The sequence below is a fragment of the Agelaius phoeniceus genome, chromosome 9 (assembly GCF_051311805.1).
Source record: "Agelaius phoeniceus isolate bAgePho1 chromosome 9, bAgePho1.hap1, whole genome shotgun sequence".
NCBI lineage: Eukaryota > Metazoa > Chordata > Aves > Passeriformes > Icteridae > Agelaius > Agelaius phoeniceus.
This window is the reverse complement of record NC_135273.1, coordinates 401,688-426,044: the sequence shown is the minus strand read 5'-3', so window position 1 is coordinate 426,044 and position 24,357 is coordinate 401,688. Positions and strand designations below refer to the sequence as shown.

The 24,357-nt window shown below is 51.0% G+C and overlaps 1 protein-coding gene across 3 annotated transcripts in view; it reads left to right on the top strand.

Annotated features, from left to right (window-relative positions):
* The window catches only part of INPP5A (inositol polyphosphate-5-phosphatase A), a 186,143-nt gene that overhangs the window by 41,776 nt on the left and 120,010 nt on the right, over nucleotides 1-24,357 (top strand). For all 3 annotated transcript variants that reach the window (XM_077182754.1, XM_054637446.2, XM_054637447.2), the window contains exons 2-4: nucleotides 2,993-3,034; nucleotides 12,199-12,299; nucleotides 12,874-12,961. In XM_077182754.1, coding sequence (XP_077038869.1) covers nucleotides 2,993-3,034; nucleotides 12,199-12,299; nucleotides 12,874-12,961 — 231 coding nt within the window. The remainder of the gene's footprint in view (nucleotides 1-2,992; nucleotides 3,035-12,198; nucleotides 12,300-12,873; nucleotides 12,962-24,357) is intronic.

Sequence of the window (24,357 nt, the reverse complement as noted above, 5' to 3'; positions counted from 1 at the left end):
GTGTTCATGTGTTCACAAGCTCACTGGTTTTTCTTATAAACCTCACCATTACAGTGACCAGTGTGACATAAATAGACTCCAAGTGGAAAGTCGTCGTGAAAAGAGATAGTTTGAGTGGGATTTGGAATTCCAGGAAAAGGTCAAAACTGCTTTTAATTGAAGGGAGCAGTGCATGTGGGACGCATGTCCTGGTTTTTTAATATGGCTCCCATGTGGTGTTGCTGTCTGGAAGCGGTGCTTGTTTGAGGGGAAGGGTTTCTATTTGTGGCTCAGTGGAGTCGAAATGTGTGCCTGAAGGGCGGGATGAGAGCAGAGCCGTGCTCCTCCAGGCACAGGGGCATTTGCTGGGCTCCGCCTGCAGAGTCCGGGTGTTTGAGGAGCAGCCTGCGGGGAAATGAGCAATGTGAGCAACCTGTGCTGGCCAGCCTGGTGCTCCTGGGCACAGGGTGGGCACAGGGCTGGGCTCCCTGGAGCCAGAGCTGCAGGGGCCGGGGAGGATGGAGGGACAGGAGAGCCCTGGGCGCTTGGGAGGCACACCTGGAGCACAGACTGCGGCTCCTTTGGGTGGCAGGAGAGCCGGAGAGGGGCTTTGGGCAGGGCATGGAGGGACAGGGCACAGGGAGTGCCTCCCACTGCCAGAGGGCAGAGGCTGATAAAATGGCCTTTGGATTAGTGACCCGGGAGAAATTGGTTCGTTGGTGAATGGGGATGAAGGGATTTAGCATCAAAGAGGACAGGGAAAAGATTAATTTCCATTATGTTACAGAAAGAATGAGATAATTTAATGAAGGACAGAGTGCAGAGAGAAGGGATAGGAAGAAGTCCAAAGTCTGTGGAAGACATGAAATATAATGTGCCTATTTTTAGACAGAAAAATAAGAGGAAGATAAATTGTCTTTCTACTTGATTGTTATCTCCAGTCCTTCAAAAGTTCAAATTGTTTCATTTATGTGAGGTGGCTGGAGAGGAGTCCGAGGTGAGGGCTGGCTTACAGAATTGTACCACAGAGTGGTGAAAGTGGAAAGAAAAGATGTGTTGGTGCCAGAGGAGGGACTGCTGGAGGAGGGCACAGCAGTGGGAGCCAGCAGGGCCCTTCCTGTGCTGCCCATGCCATGGGCACACGGCCAGGGTGAGCCATGGGCCAGAGACAGGGCTGGCACAGGCTGGGCACATAGCCAGGGTGAGGGAGCAGCCAGAGACAGGGCTGGCACAGGCTGGGCACACGGCCAGGGTGAGGGAGCAGCCAGAGACAGGGCTGGCACAGGCTGGGCACACAGCCAGGGTGAGCCATGAGCCAGAGACAGGGCTGGCACAGGCTGGGCACAGGAGTCCAGGGTGAGCCATGGGCCAGAGACAGGGCTGGCACAGGCTGGGCACACAGCCAGAGTGAGCCATGGGCCAGAGACAGGGCTGGCACAGGCTGGGCACACGGCCAGAGTGAGCCATGGGCCAGAGACAGGGCTAGCACAGGCTGGGCACACGGCCAGGGTGAGCCATGGGCCAGAGACAGGGCTGGCACAGGCTGGGCACACGGCCAGGGTGAGCCATGGGCCAGAGACAGGGCTGGCACAGGCTGGGCACACGGCCAGAGTGAGCCATGGGCCAGAGACAGGGCTGGCACAGGCTGGGCACACAGCCAGGGTGAGCCAACAGCCAGAGACAGGGCTGGCACAGGCTGGGCACACAGCCAGGGTGAGGGATGAGCCAGAGACAGGGCTGGCACAGGCTGGGCACACGGCCAGGGTGAGCCATGGGCCAGAGACAGGGCTGGCACAGGCTGGGCACACGGCCAGGGTGAGCCAACAGCCAGAGACAGGGCTGGCACAGGCTGGGCACACAGCCAGGGCAAGGCAGCAGCCAGAGACAGGGCTGGCACAGGCTGGGCACACGGCCAGGGTGAGCCATGAGCCAGAGACAGGGCTGGCACAGGCTGGGCACACGGCCAGGGTGAGCCATGGGCCAGAGACAGGGCTGGCACAGGCTGGGCACATGGCCAGGGTGAGCCATGAGCCAGAGACAGGGCTGGCATGGGCTGGGCACAGGAGTCTGTGCTGGCAGCCCCAGAGACCTCCTCAGCACCCTCTTTCTTGGAGCTGGTTATAAGAACTTAACTTTTGTTTGGAAGTTTTGTCCAGCTCTTTGAAAAGAGCAGAGCAGAAGGCTGGTGCCTGTGCTTGCCTCTGGGCAGTTGGTGTCAGGGCTCTTTGTCAGGGATGGATAAGCTGTCTCTCTGTTTCCACTTTGATACGTTTCTGCTGCTTCCCACCAATTCTGGACGTTCCTGCCACTGCTGTGACAAGGAAGTCTGATTTGTATTGTTATTCCCCATTAGGATGTAAAAATTATCCAGAAGTCTTGTTGTTGAAGATAAAGCTCAACAAATCAATTCTCTCCCTCTGAGATCCCTTCTCAGCCCTCTGAGGCTGGAATCTGTTCCTGAAAAGACAGAACTTAGCACTTAACTGCAGTTTTGCTGTATCAGTTTTTGAATTTCGGGAGCAATCTGAAAATGCCTCTCCCAGTTTGTCCTTGGCAGGAGGTCTGATGGGATGGAGCATCCCCAAAAGCGCTGTCATTCCTCTGAACCAGCTTGTGTGAAGTAGCTCTGGCTCATGGAAGCTCAGGTGGCAGCGGTGGTCTGGGTGTGGGCAGGCTGGTGGGGTTTCTGATCCCCAGGTGATCAATGTGCCCTTCCAACAGCACACAGTTCAGGTGTGCCACTGCCTGATAAACACGTGGGGACGAGTGCTGTGCGCTCACGCACAAAATGCACCAAGGCACCTTTCTGGAGAGAATCAGAGGGGGCTTGGGAATGAAGGGGTGAGGCCTGTCCAGTGGCATCGGGGAGGAGCATCCTCGTGTTTGTACTTTTTGCTTTAATTGTGAAAAAAGCTCCCTTCTTGAACGCACCGAGGAAACCAATAATATCACGGTATTGCTGTAAAAATAGATTTCTCTTACTTGTAATTAATTTTTGCCTTTTGTTTTTCAGCCAGAAAATTTACAGAAGAATTGGCTTCGGGAATTTTATCAGGTAAGGTAAAGTTTTTTTTCTCATGGAGTTTTATGCATCTTTGTTTATGACCTAATTAGTAATGTTGGGATCTTTTGCTCTGTGAAGTGAAATTGCTATTTTATAGTGATTTTATTTTATAGTAAAAGACGGCCCTGAAAATATGTGTCTTCCTGGATTTCTAAGTAATCATTATAAAAATTCAGCATATAAGCACAATTTGTTCTCGTCAACAATTCTCTGCCTAAAAAATAGATTCAGGTTTTATAAAATTGACTTCAGTTTGGCATGAAATGGTCTTTTTAAGTCTACTAAATAAGATATATATTTGAGTACTTAAAAAAATCTGTTGGGAAGTTTAGTTTACCTTAAAATTGAAATACAACAATTTTGTCCTGTCTGCTCTTTCTTAACAGTTTTCTTGTTTGGTAATGTGGAAGTATTGACACTAAACCCATATTATGAAATGTGCTGTAACCCTCTGGTGTGAGGGGGTTTTTAAAAAGCCCCTCTCACACACTGTGTTATTGTAGTAGAGACTTGACTTGCAGTCTTTGTGCGGAAATGTGGTGATAAGAAGCAGGGAATGAGCACTGCTGGGGCATGGAGGTGCCATCCCTGGGCAGCAGCAGCAGCAGCTGAGAGCTCTGTCACTGCTGACAGAGCTTGGGCAGTCTGGAGTCCCACCGTGGGCTGCACTGGGAGGGCCTCAAGGGACCTCAAAGTCCATCTGGATGTCCTGTGCCAGAGGCAGGGACACTTCTCACTAAAACAATCTGTTCCAAGCCCTGCCTGGAACATGGAAAAGCGCACCTGGTACTGAAGGGCCACAGCATTCCTTTATCCAGTCCTACCTCTCTTACAGAAAAATAGCTAAACAGCAGAATGGTGCTGTTCAAATTGTAAAGTGAAACTGTGTGCAGAAAATATGATTAGCAGAATTTCATATTTTCCTTTTGTAATTGAAAGCATCCCACAAGTCTCTACATTCTCAGGTTGCCAGTGCAGCCTGTGACCTTTATTACGTTGATGTAAAATACTGCAATTCACTTTTACTGGCAAATTACTTACTTTACTGGTAAGAGATTTGCAAAAATCCAAGGTGAAGTAACCACTCTTACATTCTTTAGTATCTGCCAACTTCAGATTCATCTCTTTATTTTTCTTCTTCCGCCTTGGTTGATCACTGCTGTATGTACATGGTGCTTGCACGATGCAAGTGTCTCAGCTAGTTCTGAGTCCAACCCTCCACAGCTTCAGGAAAAACTCTTCCTGTGCAGGAAATACAAATAAACATGGAGAACTCTTTATTTTTGGTTGGTTTTTTTTTTTGATGGCTACATACTTTTCATCACCACATGACTGATTTACGTATCTGTATCAAGGAAACTCCTTCTATGTTCATTTGTTTTCTGAAGTGGGATGAGCGCTGCAGAAGCACTTCTGAGCAGTTTGTGGAAAACAGGAAGAGGCGGGGAAGAGAGCGAGCTGCTGGTATCTCAGGGCAGGGACCACTGACACGTGACTGAGCGCAGTCTGTCTCTGGCCCAGTAAATGTTGTGTGTACAGAGCTCCAAAGAGGAGTACAGTTACCCATTAATGCTCCATGGTGCTAGTCTACTGCAGGGCCCAGAGCAGGGACAGTGTTGCTGAGGCCGACCCAAGCCCATCCCTCAGCTGGGGGGTTCTGTTCTGTTCCCTCTCCGTACCTCTGCCCTCTGTCCCTGCAATGTGAGAAGTGTATTTTTAAAAAGAAAAAGAAAGGAAGAATAGACAGAGTTAGCAGTGCTGCCCATGGCTGCTGCTGGCCTTGTCCTGCTTCCCCTCTGGGTCTCACAGCGGGCTGGCTGCTCACGCCACGCTCTCCAGTACAGTAGGAAGTGGAACAAAACCTGACAAAAAGCTCCTTAGGGAAGAGACAAACATGTACCTGCCAAAAGTCACTTAGCACCATTCTGGCTCTGGCTTCAGAGCCACCCAGCAAATGTGCAGCCTCAGAGGGATTATTGTGTTCAATTCCACACGCTCTGTGCGAAACCTCTGTGAACTGAGGTTCAGCAGCAGCACTGGAAAATGACTCTTCGTGCCTCTTTGTAAACTTGAAACCAGATAAACCGCAGACGGCAGTTTTTCCATTCTTCTGAGGAATTCAATTTGCATATGCAGTTGTGTCAGGGCGGTTTGCATAACTTCTGAGGATGAGGGCCTTGTGTAAGCAGTCAAAATGTTCTCCACAGGAAAGGAAGAACCATTACCTCTCTAAGTTTAAAATGTTTCTAGAAATTAAACCTGTAATGTCTTTGAACTGATGTCAAAGAGCATATTGGTTAAAGAGCATTTTGTGGACTTGTTTATAAATGCCAGTAAATTAAAGTAAGGGATTTTATTGACTGTCATGGGTGAATACAAGTCACTTATGTGTTACCATTGGCTTATATGCCATATGCATTTCCAAGGACATGGTAGCATACAGAGGCCTAAAATAAGATTCAAATGTCACGCGTTCAATTTTTGAAACTTCTGCCGTTGATCTACAAATATCCTATCCTACATCATTAACATGAAAAATGTGGCAGATCTAATGCTGGTGAGTGAAACAGTTTCTCCAAGAAATGCAAATGGGAAAGAAGATATCTTCAAAGACCCCTTCCAGGCTGGTTTTAGCAGCAGCTGCTGGCATAGCTCAGAGAGCAGCACGTTGGCACTGTGCTGTGTGACAGTGGGCTCGGGGTGACAGCACCAGGGTGTCCGTGTGCTCTGGCACGGCGCAGCACACGCTGTGCTCTGCTTGGCTTGTTGAGCTGGAGAGAGGGGTCCGGGTTCGGTCAAGGCCAGTGGGACGGTCAGTGACTTGGATGGTCAGTGGGACAGTCAGGGGGATGGGTCAGCAGGATCGGTCAGTGGGACAGGTCAGTGGGACGGTCAGTGGGATGGTCAGTCACTGGGATGGACAGTGGGACGGGTCAGTGGGACGGGTCACTGGGATGGACAGTGGGACGGGTCAGTGGGACGGGTCACTGGGATGGTCAGTGGGATGATCAGTGGGATCAGTCCCTGGGATGGTCACTGGGATGATCAGTCCCTGGGATGGTCAGTCAATGGGATGGTCAGTCACTGGGATGGTCAGTGGGACGGTCAGTGGGATGGTCAGTCAGTGGGATGATCAGTCCCTGGGATGGTCAGTGGGATGAGTCACTGGGATGGTCAGTCTCTGGGATGGTCAGTGGGATCAGTCAATGGGATGGTCAGTGGGATCAGTCCCTGGGATGGTCAGTGGGATCAGTCAGTGGGATCAGTCCCTGGGATGGTCAGTGGGATCAGTCAGTGGGATCAGTCCCTGGGATGGTCAGTGGGATCAGTCAGTGGGATCAGTCAGTGGGATCAGTCCCTGGGATGGTCAGTGGGATCAGTCAGTGGGATCAGTCCCTGGGATGGTGAGCGGTGTCGCGCAGTGGCTCTGGGAGGGCGCCCCGGGCCCTGCTGAGGGCTGCTCCAGGCCCAGAGCGTGCAGCAGCACCAGCCTGCGGGCAGGAGACACATCCACCCCCCGGGGCAGCCGTCTGCCTCGGCCCCGTGCTCAGGACTGCGCTGTCCTGGGCTCTGGGTCACCCTCCACGCCACACGGTGCCGCTTCAGCAGCAAACCTGTGTTCCTGTCAGGAGTGGAAGGGGGAAAGATGCTGTAAATATTAGGGTTTTCAGAGTTGGCTCTGGTTTCTAATGTTCAAAGCAGAAAATTGTGTTTGCAGTTGAAGACAATCTGCTGGAATCAAAACAAAAGAAAAAAGGCTTGTGAGCAGGTATGTCACACTGTGGCCCTGATCATCGGGAATTGCATCAAAGGGTGGAAAAGCCCCCTCGGGGGGAGGCAGGATCCAGTGAAGTCCTGGTGCTGGGGATTGTGCCCCTTCTCCTAACTGCAGATAGGTACTGGTAACTTGGATCTGAAAGAGCTGAATTTGGACTAGTCCTCTTCCCAGTAAAAATTCCCTTACCCCAAAAACCTACACTGGAAATGAGGGGGGAAAGGGGTTGTGGGGAGAGAGTGGAAACAGCCTGAGAGCAGCGTTTTGGAGTGTTTAATGTGTGATAGGGAAGACTTCAGTTCTTACCAAGAAATGGGATGACTGGTGATCGAGATGGTAGTGCTTAACAAGCAGTGGGGTGATTTGGTGAGCTCGCTGCTGTGCAAATGAGAATATGCACATGGGAGTTCTGTCCCACTTGTGCCAAGTGCCCATGCCTGGCTGGCAGCCTCCATGTCAGTCAGTGCACAGGACAAAGACAGCAGGGGAACAAGCTCCTGGAGCATGAATGAAGCTGCTGGCCAGCAAAGGTGTAGGAGCACAGAGGGAGAACTTTTATTGACTTATTTATTTACTTAGGACTCTTTTTCCTTTTCACTCCCTCCTTTCCCCATCCCTTGCCCTTTCTCCATTTGCACTGGGCCTCATGTTTGGGGCAGGAGGAGTTCAGGAGCTGGAGCTAGTGGAAATCTGCACTGATTTTAGTAACTGCCTTTTTGTGTCACATTCGTGGCACATGGTCATTTTAGATGCAAGCTTGGAGCCAGAGGGTTTTTTCCCCTAATGCCATTTTCCATGTTGCCTGATGTGTTTGAGAGTATTTTGAGCTTTTATTTGTAGTAATGCAGAAGTTAAAAGTTTACCTAATAGCTAAAGGTCATCTTGGTATAGCTGCATGGGAACTTCGTGTGTTACCCTTCAGAGAGAAGGAAGAAAAACAAACAAAAAAGGCCCAAACCAACCAAACAAAAATATCGCAAACCCCAAATCACAACAAAACCCCACCCAGCCACTCAAAGGTTGTTTAATTATTCTAGTGGACCTAATGCTGCTTTTTTAACTACAGGGGGTGATTAAGAGTTTTTTTTTTAAACTAGAGGGGGTGAAAAAGCTGTGTTGCAGCTCCTCCAAGCTGAGGTCCTGGCCCTTTCCCAGAGGGTTTTTTCCTCAGGTGGGGGCTGTTTGTGTTGGTTTGAATCCACAGGCTGTACAAGGGTAGGGGGATGTGGGCCTGGGCTGCTGCTGTGTGCAGCCTCAGGGCTCTCCGTGCCTGTCCCCAGCAGGAGCCTCTTCTTCAGGCTTACAGGAATTGAAAATACTTGAAGTGCTTTAGGACCACACATGCTAAATTGTATTTCACAGCTCGTATTTTGCTGTCTTTTTTTAAGCAATCCTATTTGCATGCCATCGAGGCTGGAGCTCCCGTTCAGCTTTGCTTGGGTTGAGGTCTGACCCTGGTGCCCTTGTCCCTGTGCCCCTCTCGGAGGGGCCTGGCCAGCAGCGTGGGGCTGTGTCTGTCTGTCTGTCCTGGCTGCTGCCCCCGTTCCAGCCTGGCTCCCCATCCCCATCCCCTGCCCAAACAGGCAAACACCTGCAGCACTGGGAAGATGTTGGCCTTGTACATTCACCAGTTCTGTGTTCATACTCAGCTGTGCTGCAGCATCTTGCTTTACTTACCCACATCCCCCAAAATAACTCCTGGTTGTGGCTTCCTTTACGCTGTTTTTGCATATCCCGAATTGAAAATAATGCCCAACTTTGTAAATACACTGTGCTGCCGTGGATGCAAATTCATTGTTTATATGGTCTCATGTATGATCTTTAACCTCTGGCAACTGGGAGTTTTCAGCTCTGAAGTATTCATTACTCATTATTATGTGCTGTTTGTTCTTCCATAAGAGTAGAAAACTAGTAAAAGGTAATGAAGCAGAGCCAATTTGCTTTTAGTTGGAGGGTACTTATTATATGAGAGGACATAACTAATATTCAGGTATGTTCTAGTGGTTTAACCTGCAAGAAATGCCACAAGAACCTCACTGTTATTAAGCCAATGCTGTTTCCCCATCAAAAATGACATAATTCTTTTTTTTTTTTAATACCCACTATGATTTCAAGTTCTCAAGGATTTGTATACAAACAAAAAAACCTGTGTCCTGCATCTTCAGAGCCTGGAAGTGTTTTCTGTTGCTGCTTCAGCACAATAGAGTTGTTCTCCAGTGTTGTCTCACTGCAGGACTCCCCATTCAGGGCTCCCTGTGACTGATGGTTCCTAAATCTTACTTGAAATAGTTTATTATGTTTTTGTCTTACCAGTTTATATTTTCATGGGCTGTGTAAGAAGAGCTCTTGCGGAAGCAAACTCTCAACAGTTAAAATGAGTGACACGATGCTCAGCAGGTTCCTGAAACAGTGACAGTGGGTGTGTTGGCTTTACAGGATTAAATAGTTACACTGCTTTCTGATCATGGTGTCTTCATAGGGCTCTCCAAGTAGGTAAGGTCAGGGCTTGGAATCCAGAACCGACTGGGAGCAATGAAGCACATGGAGAATTGGGATGGCCTGATGTTAGGGTCCGCAGATGAGCTCTGTTCAGAGCTCTGCTTCATGGGCTGTGTTTGGTGAGTATTGCTCTCCAGACAGCCAACAAAATGAACCAGCCAGGTAACCTTAGTGTTGATTGTCATTTGCTGCTGCTGGCTCTGATGGCAGCCTGCTACCAGTGGTGCCTTGGGCAGCGCCTTGGGGAGAGAGGAACATCTGTACAGGAACATCTTCTCAGCAACGGTGTCTCAGCTGTTTGTAAATCTATGATAGGAAATATGTATCTGAGGAAAAGCATGTCCCGGTTCAGTATAATTTCTTGCATTTCAGATATGGTTTTAGACATCTGGTCTGTCACCTGCTTTTTTTTTTTCTCCCAATTAAACTTAATATTGGGTCCTGCTCTGGCTCATTCTCCATCCCTACCGATGGTGGCATGCTTTAAAGCAAGTTGCCGATATCCCTGTTGACAGCAACCAGCATTAATAATCTAATGGAAGTGCTCAGTGATCATCAAACACCTAAGTGGGAGTATTTACATTTTCCCTTTATGCAGTAATGCTGCAGCAGCAGCTCCCCTCAGAATGCTTGCCCAAGCAGGTCAGTGCCAAGATGCTCCAATGCCCAGGAAGCTGAGGCACAGAGAAGTGGCTGTTGGAAGTGACTCAGAAGCGCACGGCAGGCAGGACGATCCCTTCCCTCTGCAGGGGTGACCTGGTGAGGGCTGGCAGTGCTGTCTGGAGCTCCCTGTGTGACCTGGCTGTGGCAGCACACCGGGTTCTCCTTGCCTCTGGCGGGGCTCCCAGTGCCCTCTGCTGCTGGGGCCCGCTGGCACGGAGGGGCTGTGCTGGGCACTGATGGAGGGGAGCGGTGTGCCAGGAGCGTCCCTGGGGAGGGAGGGCCGAGCTGCCCGTGCTGCTGAGCCCTGCTGGGCTGGCCCTGCCGTGCCCCAGGAGCCGGGGCAGGGTCCGGCACTGCCTCCTGCGGGCCCTCCCTGCTGCTGCTGCCCCCGAGCCGGGCAGCTCTGCCGCTTCAAAGCAGGGACCCGGGACTGCCTCTGGCTCAATGGAACCTGCTGCACTTCAGATTCTTTAATTCATTGTCTTTGAGCTGAATTGTCTAACGAGGTTATTTGTGCAATCAGGAATGAAGGATTTTGCACTCTGTCATCACATCAAATGGCAGTTTCTCTCCTCTGTTGTTTCAAAGACACATCCGCAACTGTTGTGGTGTCCCCTCCCTGGAAGTGTTCACGGCCAGGCTGGGCAGGGCGGGGAGCAGCCTGCCCGATGGAAGGTTTCCCTGCCGGTGGGGTGAAATGAGATAAGCTTTAAGGTCCCTTTCAACTCAAACCGTTCTGTGATTCCATGATTCCTAAAGACCTTTTAACAGTGATATTAGTCACTGTTGATTTAAGTAACTAAAAGCAGGAGTGCAAAAGTGTTCCATGTCTGTGCCTTTTGAGAGTTGCAGGGCAGAAAGGGGGAGCAGTCCCTTTTGTCTTCCCTCGCTGTGTGTGTTGAGGTTCGAGCCCTGCAGTGCCAGCGGGGCAGACGCTGTGACCCTGAGGGCAGAGCCCCCCCTGAGCCCTGCCCAGGAGCTGCTGCTGCTGCTGCCAGAGCCCCCCGAGCCCTGCCCGGGAGCTGCTGCTGCTGCTGCCAGAGCCCCCCGAGCCCTGCCCAGGAGCTGCTGCTGCTGCTGCCAGAGCCCCCCGAGCCCTGCCCTGCAGGGGTTGCCAGAGCCCCCCGAGCCCTGCCCTGCAGGGGCTGCCAGAGCCCCCCGAGCCCTGCCCTGCAGGGGCTGCCAGAGCCCCCGAGCCCTGCCCTGCAGGGGCTGCCAGAGCCCCCCACCCCTCCTGCCAGGGCTGCACGGGCAGCGTGGCCTCTGTGCCACCCACGAGCAACGAGGGGATCCCATTTGGAGTTTAACTGTTCGCTCCGTGTATACTTGCATGGACACGTTGTTGGTTGTTTTGGACTGTTCCCTTTTAAAATTGGTCTGGAGCTTGTGTCCATTAATTCACAGTAAGACATGGAATACAAGGTATAGACACTCAATATTAAAAGAGACATTTTGGATGTGCTGTTTGCAGTTCTGAATAGAGGCAGAGCAGAGAAAATTCCATAGGACAGAGTAACACTGAATGCTATAAACTATATTTGATTTGAGGTATGAGGAAAGGCAGACATTCTAGGGTTTTGGTATGGTAATTGCATCCTAGTGCTGACTATGTAGTATCTAAGATATTTGCAGTGTTCAAGACTTAACACCTGGAATAGCATGATGGATTTCCATGTCTCCAGTGTTAACAGGTGTGTATGTGCATCTGTTAATTAAATACTTTTGTAAATAAGATACTCCATAAATAAAAATACCAAACACAACTGCATAAGTGCTGCTAAACAGCGCTGAGAAGTTTTGTAAAAGTTGAAAAAAATCCACTCTAGCAAATGAATTGTTTGAACTCTTCTACCTCCCAGACAAGGAAAGGTTTGGCTCATCTTAATCATGTCAAGTCTTCTTTGAGGGGAGATGGAAAAATATATTTACATTTTAAATATAAATACTAAAATATATTTAAAATATATACACAGACCAGGAACTAAATCATAGTTTAAAAAAGGAAATATTAGTTAAGAATATTGGAGATCATAATTGTGTATTATGCATCTTTTATGTGGATAGCAGATGATGCTCCTTGCTGGTTGCTGTGCCCGTGACCTCTCAGGTAGCAGCTGCCAGTCCTCCCTGAGCACCCAGGTCCGTGTGGTTCTTGCTGTGTGCTGAGCTGTGACACAGCCGTGCTGAGCGTTAAAACTCGCTTTTCTCTCTGTTCCAGGTTGTCCATGCACACAAGCCCCATTTCATGGCTTTACACTGTCAAGAATTCGGAGGGAAAAACTATGAAGCTTCAATGTCTCATGTGGACAAGTTTGTGAAGTAAGTGGCGGGGGCTATAGCCTGACCCCCCGAGCCGGGGACAAGGGCAGGAGCGGTCAGTCAGCGGTGGAACGTGCCGGGATTATTTATCCCGGTTTAATTTAATTTATCGTGGTTTAATTGATGCCGGTTTAATTGGTCGGGCTGGGAGGGAACGCGGGCAGCGCCGCGAGCCGCGGCCGCGCGCGCCCTCTGCTGGCGGCGGCGGGAGCCGCGCGCTCGGGGTCGCGCTCGGGGTCGCGCTCGGGGTCGCGCTCGGGCTGCGGCAGCGGCAGCACAAATCCCCCAAATTCCCCCGGTGTTGGCGGCCCCACAGACCCGCGCCCTTCCCAGCCGTGTCCAAATGGCACTGGGAAGCTGACGATCCGCACCGAAGGTGCAGCTGATGAGGGCAGATCTGGAGTGTGCGGGCAGGTGTCGGGGACAGCTGTGTCCCTGAAATTCCCCCCAGAGGACAAGGGAGGCCCTGGGTTCCTTTGGGTGATGCTGGGGATGTCACAGCACAGAGCAGTGCTGAGGCAAGGCAGTACATTTGTCTGCCCTTTACATGCTCAGTCTTTTCTTTCTCTTTCAGAGAACTGTTATCAAGTGATGCAATGAAAGACTACAACAGAGCTCGAGTTTACCTGGATGAGAACTATAAATCACAGGAACATTTCACGGTAAATTTCTTTATTTCATGAGTGTAGTTTAACCGAAGGTGAATTTCTTCTGTTTGGGACTTTTGACCCATGTGGGACTGTGAGCTGTTTCCATCCTGATGATGATTATGTTTTTACTACTACTGCGTTTTACTACTAAGAGTGTTTATTCCGTGGCATGTGTACCTGCTGATTTCACAGAGGTCCATCCATGTGAAATGAGCAGAATATCAGTGTGCAGTGTCTTTTGTTCAGAAGGGTTGTCTGAGGTCTTTTTTCCTCCAACACTAACTTTGGCAGCTCAGAATCACCTTCCATTCCAGAGCCTGTCAGTGTCTGGCAGTGTGAGGTGGCGCCAGCACTGAGTGTGATGAGCTTGGCAAGGGTTCAGGGCTTGTGTACGGATCCCCAGAGCTGGCTCACAGCCTCCCTGGCCTGAGGCATGGTGGCAGCAGCCAGAGCACAAGTTTGCATTAGCACACGAGTGGTGTTCAGGTACATGTGTGCGGGGCTGCCTTTGCTGCAGAGCAGAAAGGCTTCTGTGCTTGCTGCCAGTGCTGTGCATTGTGCCAGCACGTCTGCTGTGTGTCCAAGTGATCACTGTGAGGTTGTACAGGAGAAAACAACCCTTTGGACATCTCCCTTCTTCCCAGGGCAGAAGCTTCCTTCTCCCCCAGTTGCAATGTCCCCAGTTCAAGAGCTAATGTGGTTTCTTGTTTCACATACCAGCATTATTTTCTAGGCACTGTGTTTCTTGCAATATTCCCCAACCACCTTTGTACTTTTCCTTTTCTTTTCATAAATATTACTTTGCATTTTTTTTCCTAATCCTTCATTTACTAAAGCTGGGCCTTCCAGGGGAAAAAAAAGTTCTGTCAACATATTGATTCAATAAAGGGGAAAAGAAAAAAAAGACAGCTAGTGCCAATGTTGTTTTCCATGGAAATTGTGTAACCAAAAACATGTTCTTACTGTTTGGTTAAATTACCCTCTGTTGAAGTGGTGACTGTAAAGATAAAAAATGGGTTTACAGAAGTGTTTGATGTGTACTCCACGTGATAGGCTGTTTGTGACTTTAAGAACCTTTTAGAGCTGAATCTGCTTAGTGTGGAAAAGGCAGAATGCAAAGGTAGAGCAATTATTCAATGATGTTTTGTGTTACTATCACTGGGAGGAAATGCTGCATGCTAGAGGAGTGTTTTATACCTTCATTGTTAGACTGTGGTAGTAGTGGCTTGCAACCAAAGCCCAAAACCCTAGAAAGGAGAGAGGGTGCACTTTCACGTTGAGCTCCTTAATCTTCTGACTTGTTAGAGTCTGTTTCTTGGCACTGAATGCTCCCAGTCTGCATTCACAGATCCTGGCACTGGTGTCAGGAATCAAAGATTCATAGAAATGGTTTTTCACACTTGATTTGAACTGGCAGAGCTCCAGCTCCTCTGCTCCATGTGTGTGTACGTGTGGCTGTGCAAGCAGGGGTTTCACATGTAGTGTGTCCATTTAGGGTAAAGTTTTGCTCTTATCTCCTGTGTGGTTTGCCTGGTACGATGTCACGTGTCTCTGTGTTTCTTGTCAGTTCTATTTGATTGCAAAGTTCTGTAACTTCTGTGGGCTTTTTTCCATCCCTTCTAAGGCACAGACTTGGCACAGATGGTAGCTTTGGCGTTATATTATTACCTCTCTGAAATAGAAATGTTTATCATATATTGCTGTATAATGCTATTTGCTTTAGAAAGGGAGAAGCCCAAGTAGTTACAGTTTGGCTAACCTTTATCCCTGCTGCTCTCACATCCCCTTTTTTACCAGTTTTGGCATCACTTCCTCTGTAAGGCTTTCCTTGGCTTGGCTCCTGCAGAACTAAACCAGATTTTGCTGCCCACAGTTACTCAGCTTGGCCGTGATAGGACTGGCAGCAAGATCTGAGACAGCACTATCAGTGGCCTCTGTCGCCAGCTCACAGCAGCACAGGTGCAAATTGCACATGAGAAATAAGAAACCAGTGTAATAATGAGGTGTCTGTAGTGGAGCCACTTGGTTTTAAAAACTAATAATCCACATTGTATGAAGGATCAAAATGGATGGTTTTGCATCATCCCAGACATAAATCTTAATACCAATTATGGTCACATATACCAAATCTGGTGTACAAGCAGCTGGTTTTAGGTCTGGGGAGTGGGGTAGGTGCTGTGATGAGGGAGAGAGCTGTGGTTCAGTGGATCGTGTTTGTTCTGCTAGCAATGATGGTAGGGTGAGACTGTGTGGGATTTTCTCACAGTCAAAACTTATTAACCACATGCACAGAATGAGCCCCAGAGCAGCGAGTGCAAGGCTGGGGAAGGTGCTGGGGCAGCAGGTCCCTGTCCCAGGGAGGGCTCAGCCCGCAGGGTCAGGCTGGGCGTGCAGCTTGGGGCAGTGACTGCTGGCCCAAGGCGTTCATTAGGGCCAGGCCTTGGGGGCAGCACGGGTGTCACAGGTGCACGGGGATGAAGTGTTCGTGTCACACCTGGGAGAGGCACAGCTCTCTCAGATTTAAAAATGATAAAATGACCTGAAGATGAATCTCTTGGCAGAGAGCTGCTGCATTAGAGCTGATGCCTGTCAGCGCTGGGAAGGGGGCAGTGCTGGAGCTCAGAGCTTCCAGCAGTTATGGATGAGGACGGTGGGTGACAGCCTCTGCAGGGCTGACAATGGCTTCCCAGAAATTTCAGATTAACTAAACTGGCAGCTGTGCTGCTGTCTCAGTTCTGACTGGAAATACCAATAGCAGTCAAGGGTGGATAAACTGGCTCATGTGCTAAATTTCAGAACTCAAATAACTTGGCAAATCCTTGTGAAACAAGGATTTGTAAATCCTGTAAATCCTGTTTGAAAGCATGGTGCTTTCTTTTGTTGTATAAAATGTTATATAGGGGGCAGATCTTGATTGCTGTTGAAGAGTGTACAATTAATGAAAAGACACATATAAGAAGACTGAGATAGGTAAAAATCTGAGAAGCTGAAAAATTCAGTACATTGTGGGTTTTTTTTGTGTCTATACTGAATGGACTTCACTTGTAGCAAAGTAGGTCTTTGCAGTTCCATTGATTTTACCAAACATCCCATTATTTACATTCTCTGTTAATTTTATTGTACTTGGTATATTTCATGTAAGGGGTAAATTATAAATCTTGTCATTTTTCTATGTGAAGAATTACTCAAAAATAGTTGGGTGCGTTGAACTTTTGCATGTCAATACTTCTTGAATAACCCAAGTTAATGGTAAATAAGGTGGTTTTTTTCTGGAATAAGAAAATGTACTAAAGGTAAATATCAGTCAGAAATACATTGATGTTTTCATCAAATCCATAACTATTTTTATATGAAAACACATCAGTATAATCAGTGACATTTTTATTGTAATGAGATCAAGTCTAGTTTTGTTTTGTGCCGTGTATTTATTGATTTCTGGAGTACTCAGTTAAGGTCTTGCATTGCTTAGCAAATCCTTGGCTTCCTTTTCATTGTTCAGAGAAGGCAGAGGAAACTCCTGTGTATCTTAAAGCCTTCTTGCTGCCTTGAACATGTGGTTTCTGTAGGTTGGGAGAGAATCTTTGCTGGAGTACATCAGGCAAACCAGACCTCCAAGGGTGAGCTGACCTGAGCTCTCCTGCCTGGAGTGTTCAGGGAGCATTTTGAGAGCTGTGTGGCTGGCACAGCCCTTAGCTGATGGGCAGAAGCATCTGCACAGTGGGGTAATTGCTCTACTCCCCAGTATAGGCTTATTTTTAAAAAATAAACAGAGTCTTCCATTGTCTGTGTGCCTGCCCAGGCCCACAGGTGACCTTGCAATGAACAAACAGAACAAATAACCACTGGGCTCTATGTGATGTGCTGAAGTTCCAGCCTCCTCCTCCTGGTAACAGCGCAGTGCACTGCAATTAGTTCATTGTATAGCAAGGTTTCATTCAAATTAAAAAAACAGAACAAAACCCATCCTTTCAAAACCAGTGTTTCTGACATTAGAGTGATGTGTTTAAACAACACTGGAGCCTCAAGCTGCAAGCAGAATTTTATTAATACCGATGGATTGAAGGGAGAGAGGATGCTGTGCTTGCACAGCTCCCCGTGTTTGTGAGATAATGGTTGAAATGAAACATCCCTGCAGTAACCTCCTGGGGGGTGGAAAGAGTGAGTTATAAGTGAAGAATCCAGTGGTAGCAGGCATTTTCCTGACCAGCTCTCCTCCCGCAGCCCTGCGGTTCCGTTACTGAGGCAGAGCGGTGTGGGGTGCCGGAGGTGGCAGAGGCAGCAGTCAGCCAGCACCCATGTGGTCTCTGGCCATCGCGCCCCTCTCCATGGGCATGGATCCTGGGGATGTGGGGAGCTGACTGTCCCTCTGGCTGTCCCTCTGGCTGCCCCTGCCATCTGCACTGGTGCTTGGTGGTGCCCCTGCACCCATGGGGCAGGACGGGCTCACTGGTGGCCCCAGGCCATGCAGCACCCGGTGCTCCTCGCCGGGGGTGGCTGGCACCAGACTGTGGGAACACTGCAGATAAAACAAGTCCAGGCATTGCTAGGGCGTGCAGGAAAAGGTTGTGCTTTCTTTTTTCCCCCCGGATTGTTTTTAGTTCACACACTCTGTACCAGTATTTTTTTTAATGTAAAATGGCTCCTACTGCAGGGTGGATAATGCACTGGTAGCCTGCAGCAGCATCCAGGGCAGACCTTTGCTCCAGTCACTATCCTTAAGAGCAATAACCTGAGCCAGCATGACAGGGGGCTCCAGTGGGGGAGCAGTGGTCTTGAGAATACAGATGGGCAACATGTTATTCAAGTGTGTTATTGTACCTTAAAATTATATCTGCTCGTTACTGAGAGAATAGTAAAGTTAATTTTTGTTAGATTAATGATACTTGAGTAATATTTTTGGTTGAGCTGAGTTCAAATAATTGGCCATTAATTGAAAAAGGAAATTGAAATTAATTTATTTTACACATAAATCCTGGCGTAGTTATTAATGCATCTTAGAAAATATCGTCCTGTTCCCAGAAATGGATGGTGTACACTGATTCTCCTGAGCTTATTAGCTCTGTCAATTTAGAGTTTGGTTAAGTAAAAAAGATGATTTAGGAAGAGAGCTGTAATTGAATTGAATATTGAGGGAATTCACATGGTGATGAGTTCTCAGCCCACTTCTTCATTAGCAGTATTACAGGAATGTTGAGGCTCGGCAGAAAGGCAGGATTTCCCCAGGAGATGGAGCTGGAGCTCCAGGCTGCAGTGCCCAGCTGCGGGCGCTGGACACCCTGCAGGAGCCCCGCACTGCGGCTGGGGACACGCTGGGGACACACTGGGGACATGCTGGGGACACACTGCCACCGGGTTGGGAGGGCACACTGGGGACACGCTGGGGACACACTGGGGACACGCTGCCACCGGGCTGGGAGGGCATGCTGGGGACACACTGGGGACACGCTGGGGACACACTGGGGACATGCTGGGGACACACGGCCACCGGGCTGGGAGGGCACACTGGGGACACGCTGGGGACACACTGGGGACACGCTGGGGACACTCTGGGGACACGCTGCCACCAGGCTGGGAGGGCACGCTGGGGACACGCTGGGGACACACTGGGGACACGCTGCCACCGGGCTGGGAGGGCACGCTGGGGACACGCTGGGGACACACTGGGGACACACTGGGGACACACTGCCACCGGGCTGGGAGGGCACGCTGGGGACACGCTGGGGACACGCTGGGGACACACTGGGGACACTCTGGGGACACGCTGCCACCAGGCTGGGAGGGCACGCTGGGGACACACTGGGGACACTCTGGGGACACGCTGCCACCAGGCTGGGAGGGCACACTGGGGACACGCTGGGGACACACTGGGGACATGCTGGGGACACGCTGGGGACACGCTGGGGACACGCTGGGGACACGCTGGGGACACGCTGCCACCGGGCTGGGAGGGCACACTGGGGACACGCTGGGGACACGCTGGGGACACACTGGGGACACACTGCCACCGGGCTGGGAGGGCACACTGGGCACGCACACAGAGGGCGTCTTTCAGGGCCAGTGCTCTGGCCCTGGGGAGGCTGGAGAAGGGGCTCTGCTGCTGCTGCTGCTGCTGCTGGGATGTCGGTCACAGTCCCAGATTTGTCACTGTAGCCCACTGCTGAACAGGAGACTTTAGAGTGTGTTTTCTTGCTTCTCAGTTACTGGAGTCTTGAAGTGAATTTTCTTTTACTATTCACATGAGCCTGTTTCCATCTTATCCTTTCTTCCTCCCTCTCCTTTCTGTAGAAAGATAATTTGTATACCAGTGTTTACTTTTATACTGGTATCTGTAAAAATTATGCCAACCCAGAGAAGTAGGAATTTGTCTGCATGGGTGGCAGCAGCACTGCTTGGCAAAATGTGATGATCTCTGGAGGGAGGGTTGGAGACTGGGCTATTCTGTAAGTGCAGGTGATGCCACAGGAGCCACAAGTGTCATTCAGACTCTCTTCTCAAATTAACTCCTATGAGGTTCATCTTCTGGGATGGAGAAGTCCAGACTTCTTTCTAAGAGGCACATATGAGAAACCTGCAAGTGTTCTGTCATCATCAGTTTTCCACATCACTCCTGAGCAAATGCTCCCCTCTGTCTCACTGTTGTTTTGTTTTCCTTAAGTGATAGGTTAGTATAAATATTTTTAAACAAATCTTACTCTGCCAGTCCTTTGGGATTTTTTTGTTGGTATTTAAGCCCAAGGAAGCAGTGTAAGGCTAGTGGCAGTGAGAGAGTGCCCAGGTGCAGGCTGTCTTGGGCAAGAGCTGGCAGCAGAGCACTGGTTGTGTGCGAATGCTGGCTACTTGGATACTTGTGTGATCTTTACTTTTTCCTAGCTCCACTTACTAGGCAGAATAAAGGGAATAAAACCATTTGAAAAACATGTTAGTATTCCTTATAAAGGGCCTAAAATGCCAGAAGCAAATCTCCAGCCATGTGCTTGCATGCACAGAAGTGCTTCTAGCGAGGTGTGTGTGGTAGAAAAATGGAAATGGAAAAATGAGAATTTAAACCGTCTGTAGGGAAAATGCAAAGCAGGATGGAGCCTCGTGGTGGCAGTGCCTGCCAGGGATCAGGGCTGGTACTGCGCTTGGTGGAGACTGGTTCTGCACATGTTCCAGCAGTTCTTACCTCACTGTATCCATCCTTATCCTGTTCATCGTTTTCATTGTAACTCAGAATCCTTTCCTTTTACAGCCTCCTGCTTTTTCAGGAGTTTTAGTGAAATACACGGTTGGGAGCTTCTTGAAATGTGCGTCACAAAGTTTGACCTCTTCATTAGCGTCTATCTTCTTGTAATTTAACAAAAATGGGTTTGTGAAGAAAGCTGGTGAATGTCAAAGTTAATCCTATAGCTTCTGACAAAATCCTAGAAGAATGGTTGTAGAAGTATTGTCATTCAGTGACGTGGACATTTACTTATTACAACCACCTGAAATGAAACTTCCCACTTAATTTCTTAGGGAACTAAGTTGCCTGTCAGGTAGTATCTTCCAATCTCTTCTGGGTGGGAAATGGAATTTGAAAGGTGTTGCCACAAGCAAGAACCTTCCTTTGGTTTTGAGTTGTCTTTTTTCCCGTGCATTTTTGAAATATATCTCTTAACCCATCCACAGAGTTCTTGTTGGGAGGGCATGGCTCATCTTCCACCTGTTTTCTGACACTTTTATATAATTGTGAGAGGAGGAATAATTATAAAACAGTGAGGGATTTCACAGATCAGTAGCCCAGTAATACAGCCATGTGTGCATCTCTGTTGCTTACAGATGTGCTAGTGCTGAGGAAATCGGTGATAAAGCGGCTTCTTTATCCACAAAATTGTTTTACTGTTTTGTATCAGCTATGGAATTCCTATATATAATTGAATTTTCTATGGCTGTGAATTTTATATTCATCCTGCAGTTGTGTAACAGACGACATGGTTAGGGGAAAAAATTATTTGTAAAGAATAATTGCAACCTGTATTTGTAAGAGTTCATCTATCTAAATAACAGCTGCAATACTTGAAATTAAATGGTAGACTATAGTCTCTGTACACGAGAAGAAATCAACTATTTTAAGCTTTTAAAGGTTAAAAAAGAGACTTTTCTAATTGCTGCTGCAGAGGTGAGGCTAAAGCAAAGCCTAGCTCTCCTTTCCGGCAGAGCCTGCTATGGCTGGCGGTCCTTGGCCGGCGTTCGCCGCACACGGGCAGCCCCGAGCCTGGTGTCCCCGCCGCCGTGTCCCTGCCGCCGTGTCCCCGCCGCGGGTCTGGGGGAGCTGTGCGGGGCTGGGCTGGGAGCGCCCGGCCGACGAGCAGCAGCTGCTGGGCAGCGGCTGAGGGCAGCGAGGCGGCCGCGGCCGCTGTCCCCGCTCCGGAGGGCCCTGTCCCGCTCCGGAGGGCCCTGTCCCCGCTCCGGCTGGGCCCTGTCCCCGCTCCGGAGGGCCCTGTCCCCGCTCCGGCTGGGCCCTGTCCCCGCTCCGGAGGGCCCTGTTCCCGCTCCGGCTGGGCCTGTCCCGCTCCGGCTGGGCCTGTCCCGCTCCGGCGGGCCGCTGTCCACGCTCCGGCGGGCCGCTGTCCACGCTCCGGCGGGCCGCTGTCCACGCTCCGGCTGGGCCTGTCCCCGCTCCGGCTGGGCCTGTCCCGCTCCGGCTGGGCCTGTCCCCGCTCCGGCTGCCCGCTGTCCCCGCTCCGGCGGGCCCTGTCCCCGCTCCGGCGGCCCTGTCCCCGCTCCGGCTGCCCGCTGTCCCCGCTCCGGCTGCCCGCTGTCCCGCTCCGGCTGCCCGCTGTCCCGCTCCGGATGGGCCTGTCCCCGTTTCGGCGGGCCCTGTCCCCGCTCCGGCGGGCCCTGTCCCGCTCCGGATGGGCCTGTCCCCGTTTCGGCGGGCCCTGTCCCCTCTCCGGCTGGCCGCTGTCTCCGCTCCTGCTGGGCCTGTCCCGCTCCGGAGGGCCCTGTCCCCTCTCCGGCGGGCTCTGTCCCGCTCCGGATGGGCCTGTCCCGCTCCGGCGGGCCCTGTCCCCTCTCCGGCTGGGCCTGTCCCCGCTCCGGAGGGCTCTGTCCCCTCTCCGGCGGGCCCTGTCCCCGCTCCGGCGGGCCCTGTCTCCGGCGGGCCCTCCCCGCGGCTGCTGGAGGGAGCCCACGGGCCGGCAGGGTGCCGCAGGCAGGACGGCACCGGGGATGTTTCGGGACGGACAGTGTTTGGGGTTTTGTTCTGCTTGTTTTGTTTGCTGTGTGTTGCGGTAGGAGCAGCAGAAAGCGCTGAGTGCCGGGGCCGTTCCTCGCTCGCCCCGGGCCGCCGGCAGTGGGTCACCTGTGGCACTGCCGTGGGGCCACCTGCTCTTGTTTCAGTGCACGAGCAGCTGGCATTTTTGTTTGCTTCTGCCTTGCTGCATATTTAATTACTGCATGTTCTTAAAGTAATTTGACCAAAGATTTATGGAAAGAGTTATTGGTTGGCTCAACACATACCTCAAACGGTAAATCTTCTCAATCATCTGCCATTTGTTTGACAACTCTGCTTTTGACAGTCCAGTGATATTGCTTACATATTTCCAAGGCTTTGGCTTGGAGTCCATGGCAGCTTAAGACTCGTTGCCTGCTTTTTGCATGAGAGTTCTCCATTTTTACTTAGCTTTTTCCCTTTTGTTGTAGTACATAGTACTTGAAGAACATAGAACTTAAGGAAGTACATGTCTCTTGAAGAATAATTCAGTTTGATAAATTTGTTCTATTCAAACAGTAAAGAATATTGAGCCAAAGCATGACTAGTAGAGATTCTCACTTACTGTGAATGGAATAAAAGTTTTGTTTTCTCGCCTGTTATTTTAATACAGTTTCTTTGCAAAAATACAGCAAATCTTCTGGAAGTGAAAGGAAGGAAATTTCCGCGGCAGGGGAGCCGGGACCAGGCTTTGCAGGGTTAAAGGCTGTCTTGGTACAGGCACAAGGCTCACGGCTTTGTGGCATCCATCCCCTCCCCAGTGCAGGGGCTGACACTGCTGTGCCCTGTGTGTCTCTGCCTGTCCGCAGGACCCTGCTGTGTGGCGCTGGGTGCAGCGGAGCAGCACCAGCCCGGAGACGCTGGAGCTGCCCCGCTCAGTGCAGGCCCGGTGCTCAGTGCAGGCCCGGTGCTCAGTGCGGGCGGGCTCAGTGCAGGCCCGGAGCTCAGTGCGGGCCCGGAGCTCAGTGCGGGCCCGGCTCAGTGCGGGCCCAGTGCTCAGTGCGGGCCCGGGGCTCAGTGCGGGCCCGGCTCAGTGCAGGCCCGGTGCTCAGTGCGGGCCCGGGGCTCAGTGCGGGCCCGGTGCTCAGTGCGGGCCCGGCTCAGTGCGGGCCTGGCTCAGTGCGGGCGGGCTCAGTGCGGGCGGGCTCAGTGCGGGCCCGGCTCAGTGCAGGCCCGGTGCTCAGTGCGGGCGGGCTCAGTGCAGGCCCGGTGCTCAGTGCGGGCGGGCTCAGTGCAGGCCCGGTGCTCAGTGCGGGCCCAGCTCAGTGCGGGCCCGGGGCTCAGTGCGGGCGGGCTCAGTGCGAGCCGGGCTCAGTGCGGGCCCGGTGCTCAGTGCGGGCCCGGTGCTCAGTGCGGGCCCGGTGCTCAGTGCGAGCCTGGCTCCCCAGCGGGCGCTGTGGGCACAGGAGCTGTGATTCCCCACCCGCGTGTTCACTGCGAACATCTCCGGGCCGGACTAGGCTGGGCCACGGGCAAGGGAGCTTCCCCGGAGCGGAGAGGAGAGCAGAGGGTTGCTCGGTGTCCGTGGTCAGCAGCTCATCCCTGAGCAGTCTCTTCCCCCAGCGCTGCCCTGTCGGCAGCGAGTGTTTCGGTTCCTGCTGGGTTCGGCACACTGGGGAGCACGTGTTGGACGCTGAAGTGTCGTGCAGTGTGTCCACTCGGACCTGACTCTTCCCTTCTGCCGCACAGGGATCCCTCCCCGCCTTCCGCTCGGGCTGTGGGGCAGTGCTCAGCAGCCCTGCCCTTGTCCCCGGCCCCTCGCTGCCCACTGCTCCCCTGCTGACCAGGCTCCTGACAAGGGCTGCGGCTTCGGGGGCATTTTCACTAAAGGCTTGGTAAGTGCTCAGGAGAGTGTGGTGTATTTAATAGAACAGAAGGAATGGTAATGGAAAACAGTGTTACCTGCTCAAGTAATTGAGGATCTAACACAAATAATACAGGAAATACTTTAAATTTTTGAAGCCCCACGTTGGGGGTCCTCCTTAGAAATTTGGGCAACTAGTTCCCAAGTTTTGTCTTTTTACAGAAAAAAAAGGCTAAGGTATGGAGCAGTCAGAAATCCTGTTTGCATTTGTGTGTGGTAAGGTGAAGGGCAGGGCCAGTTATACAGAGCCTTCATGTTATTAGCAGCTCTTTTCAGGTAATGCATCTGTGGAATTTGGTTTGTGTGACA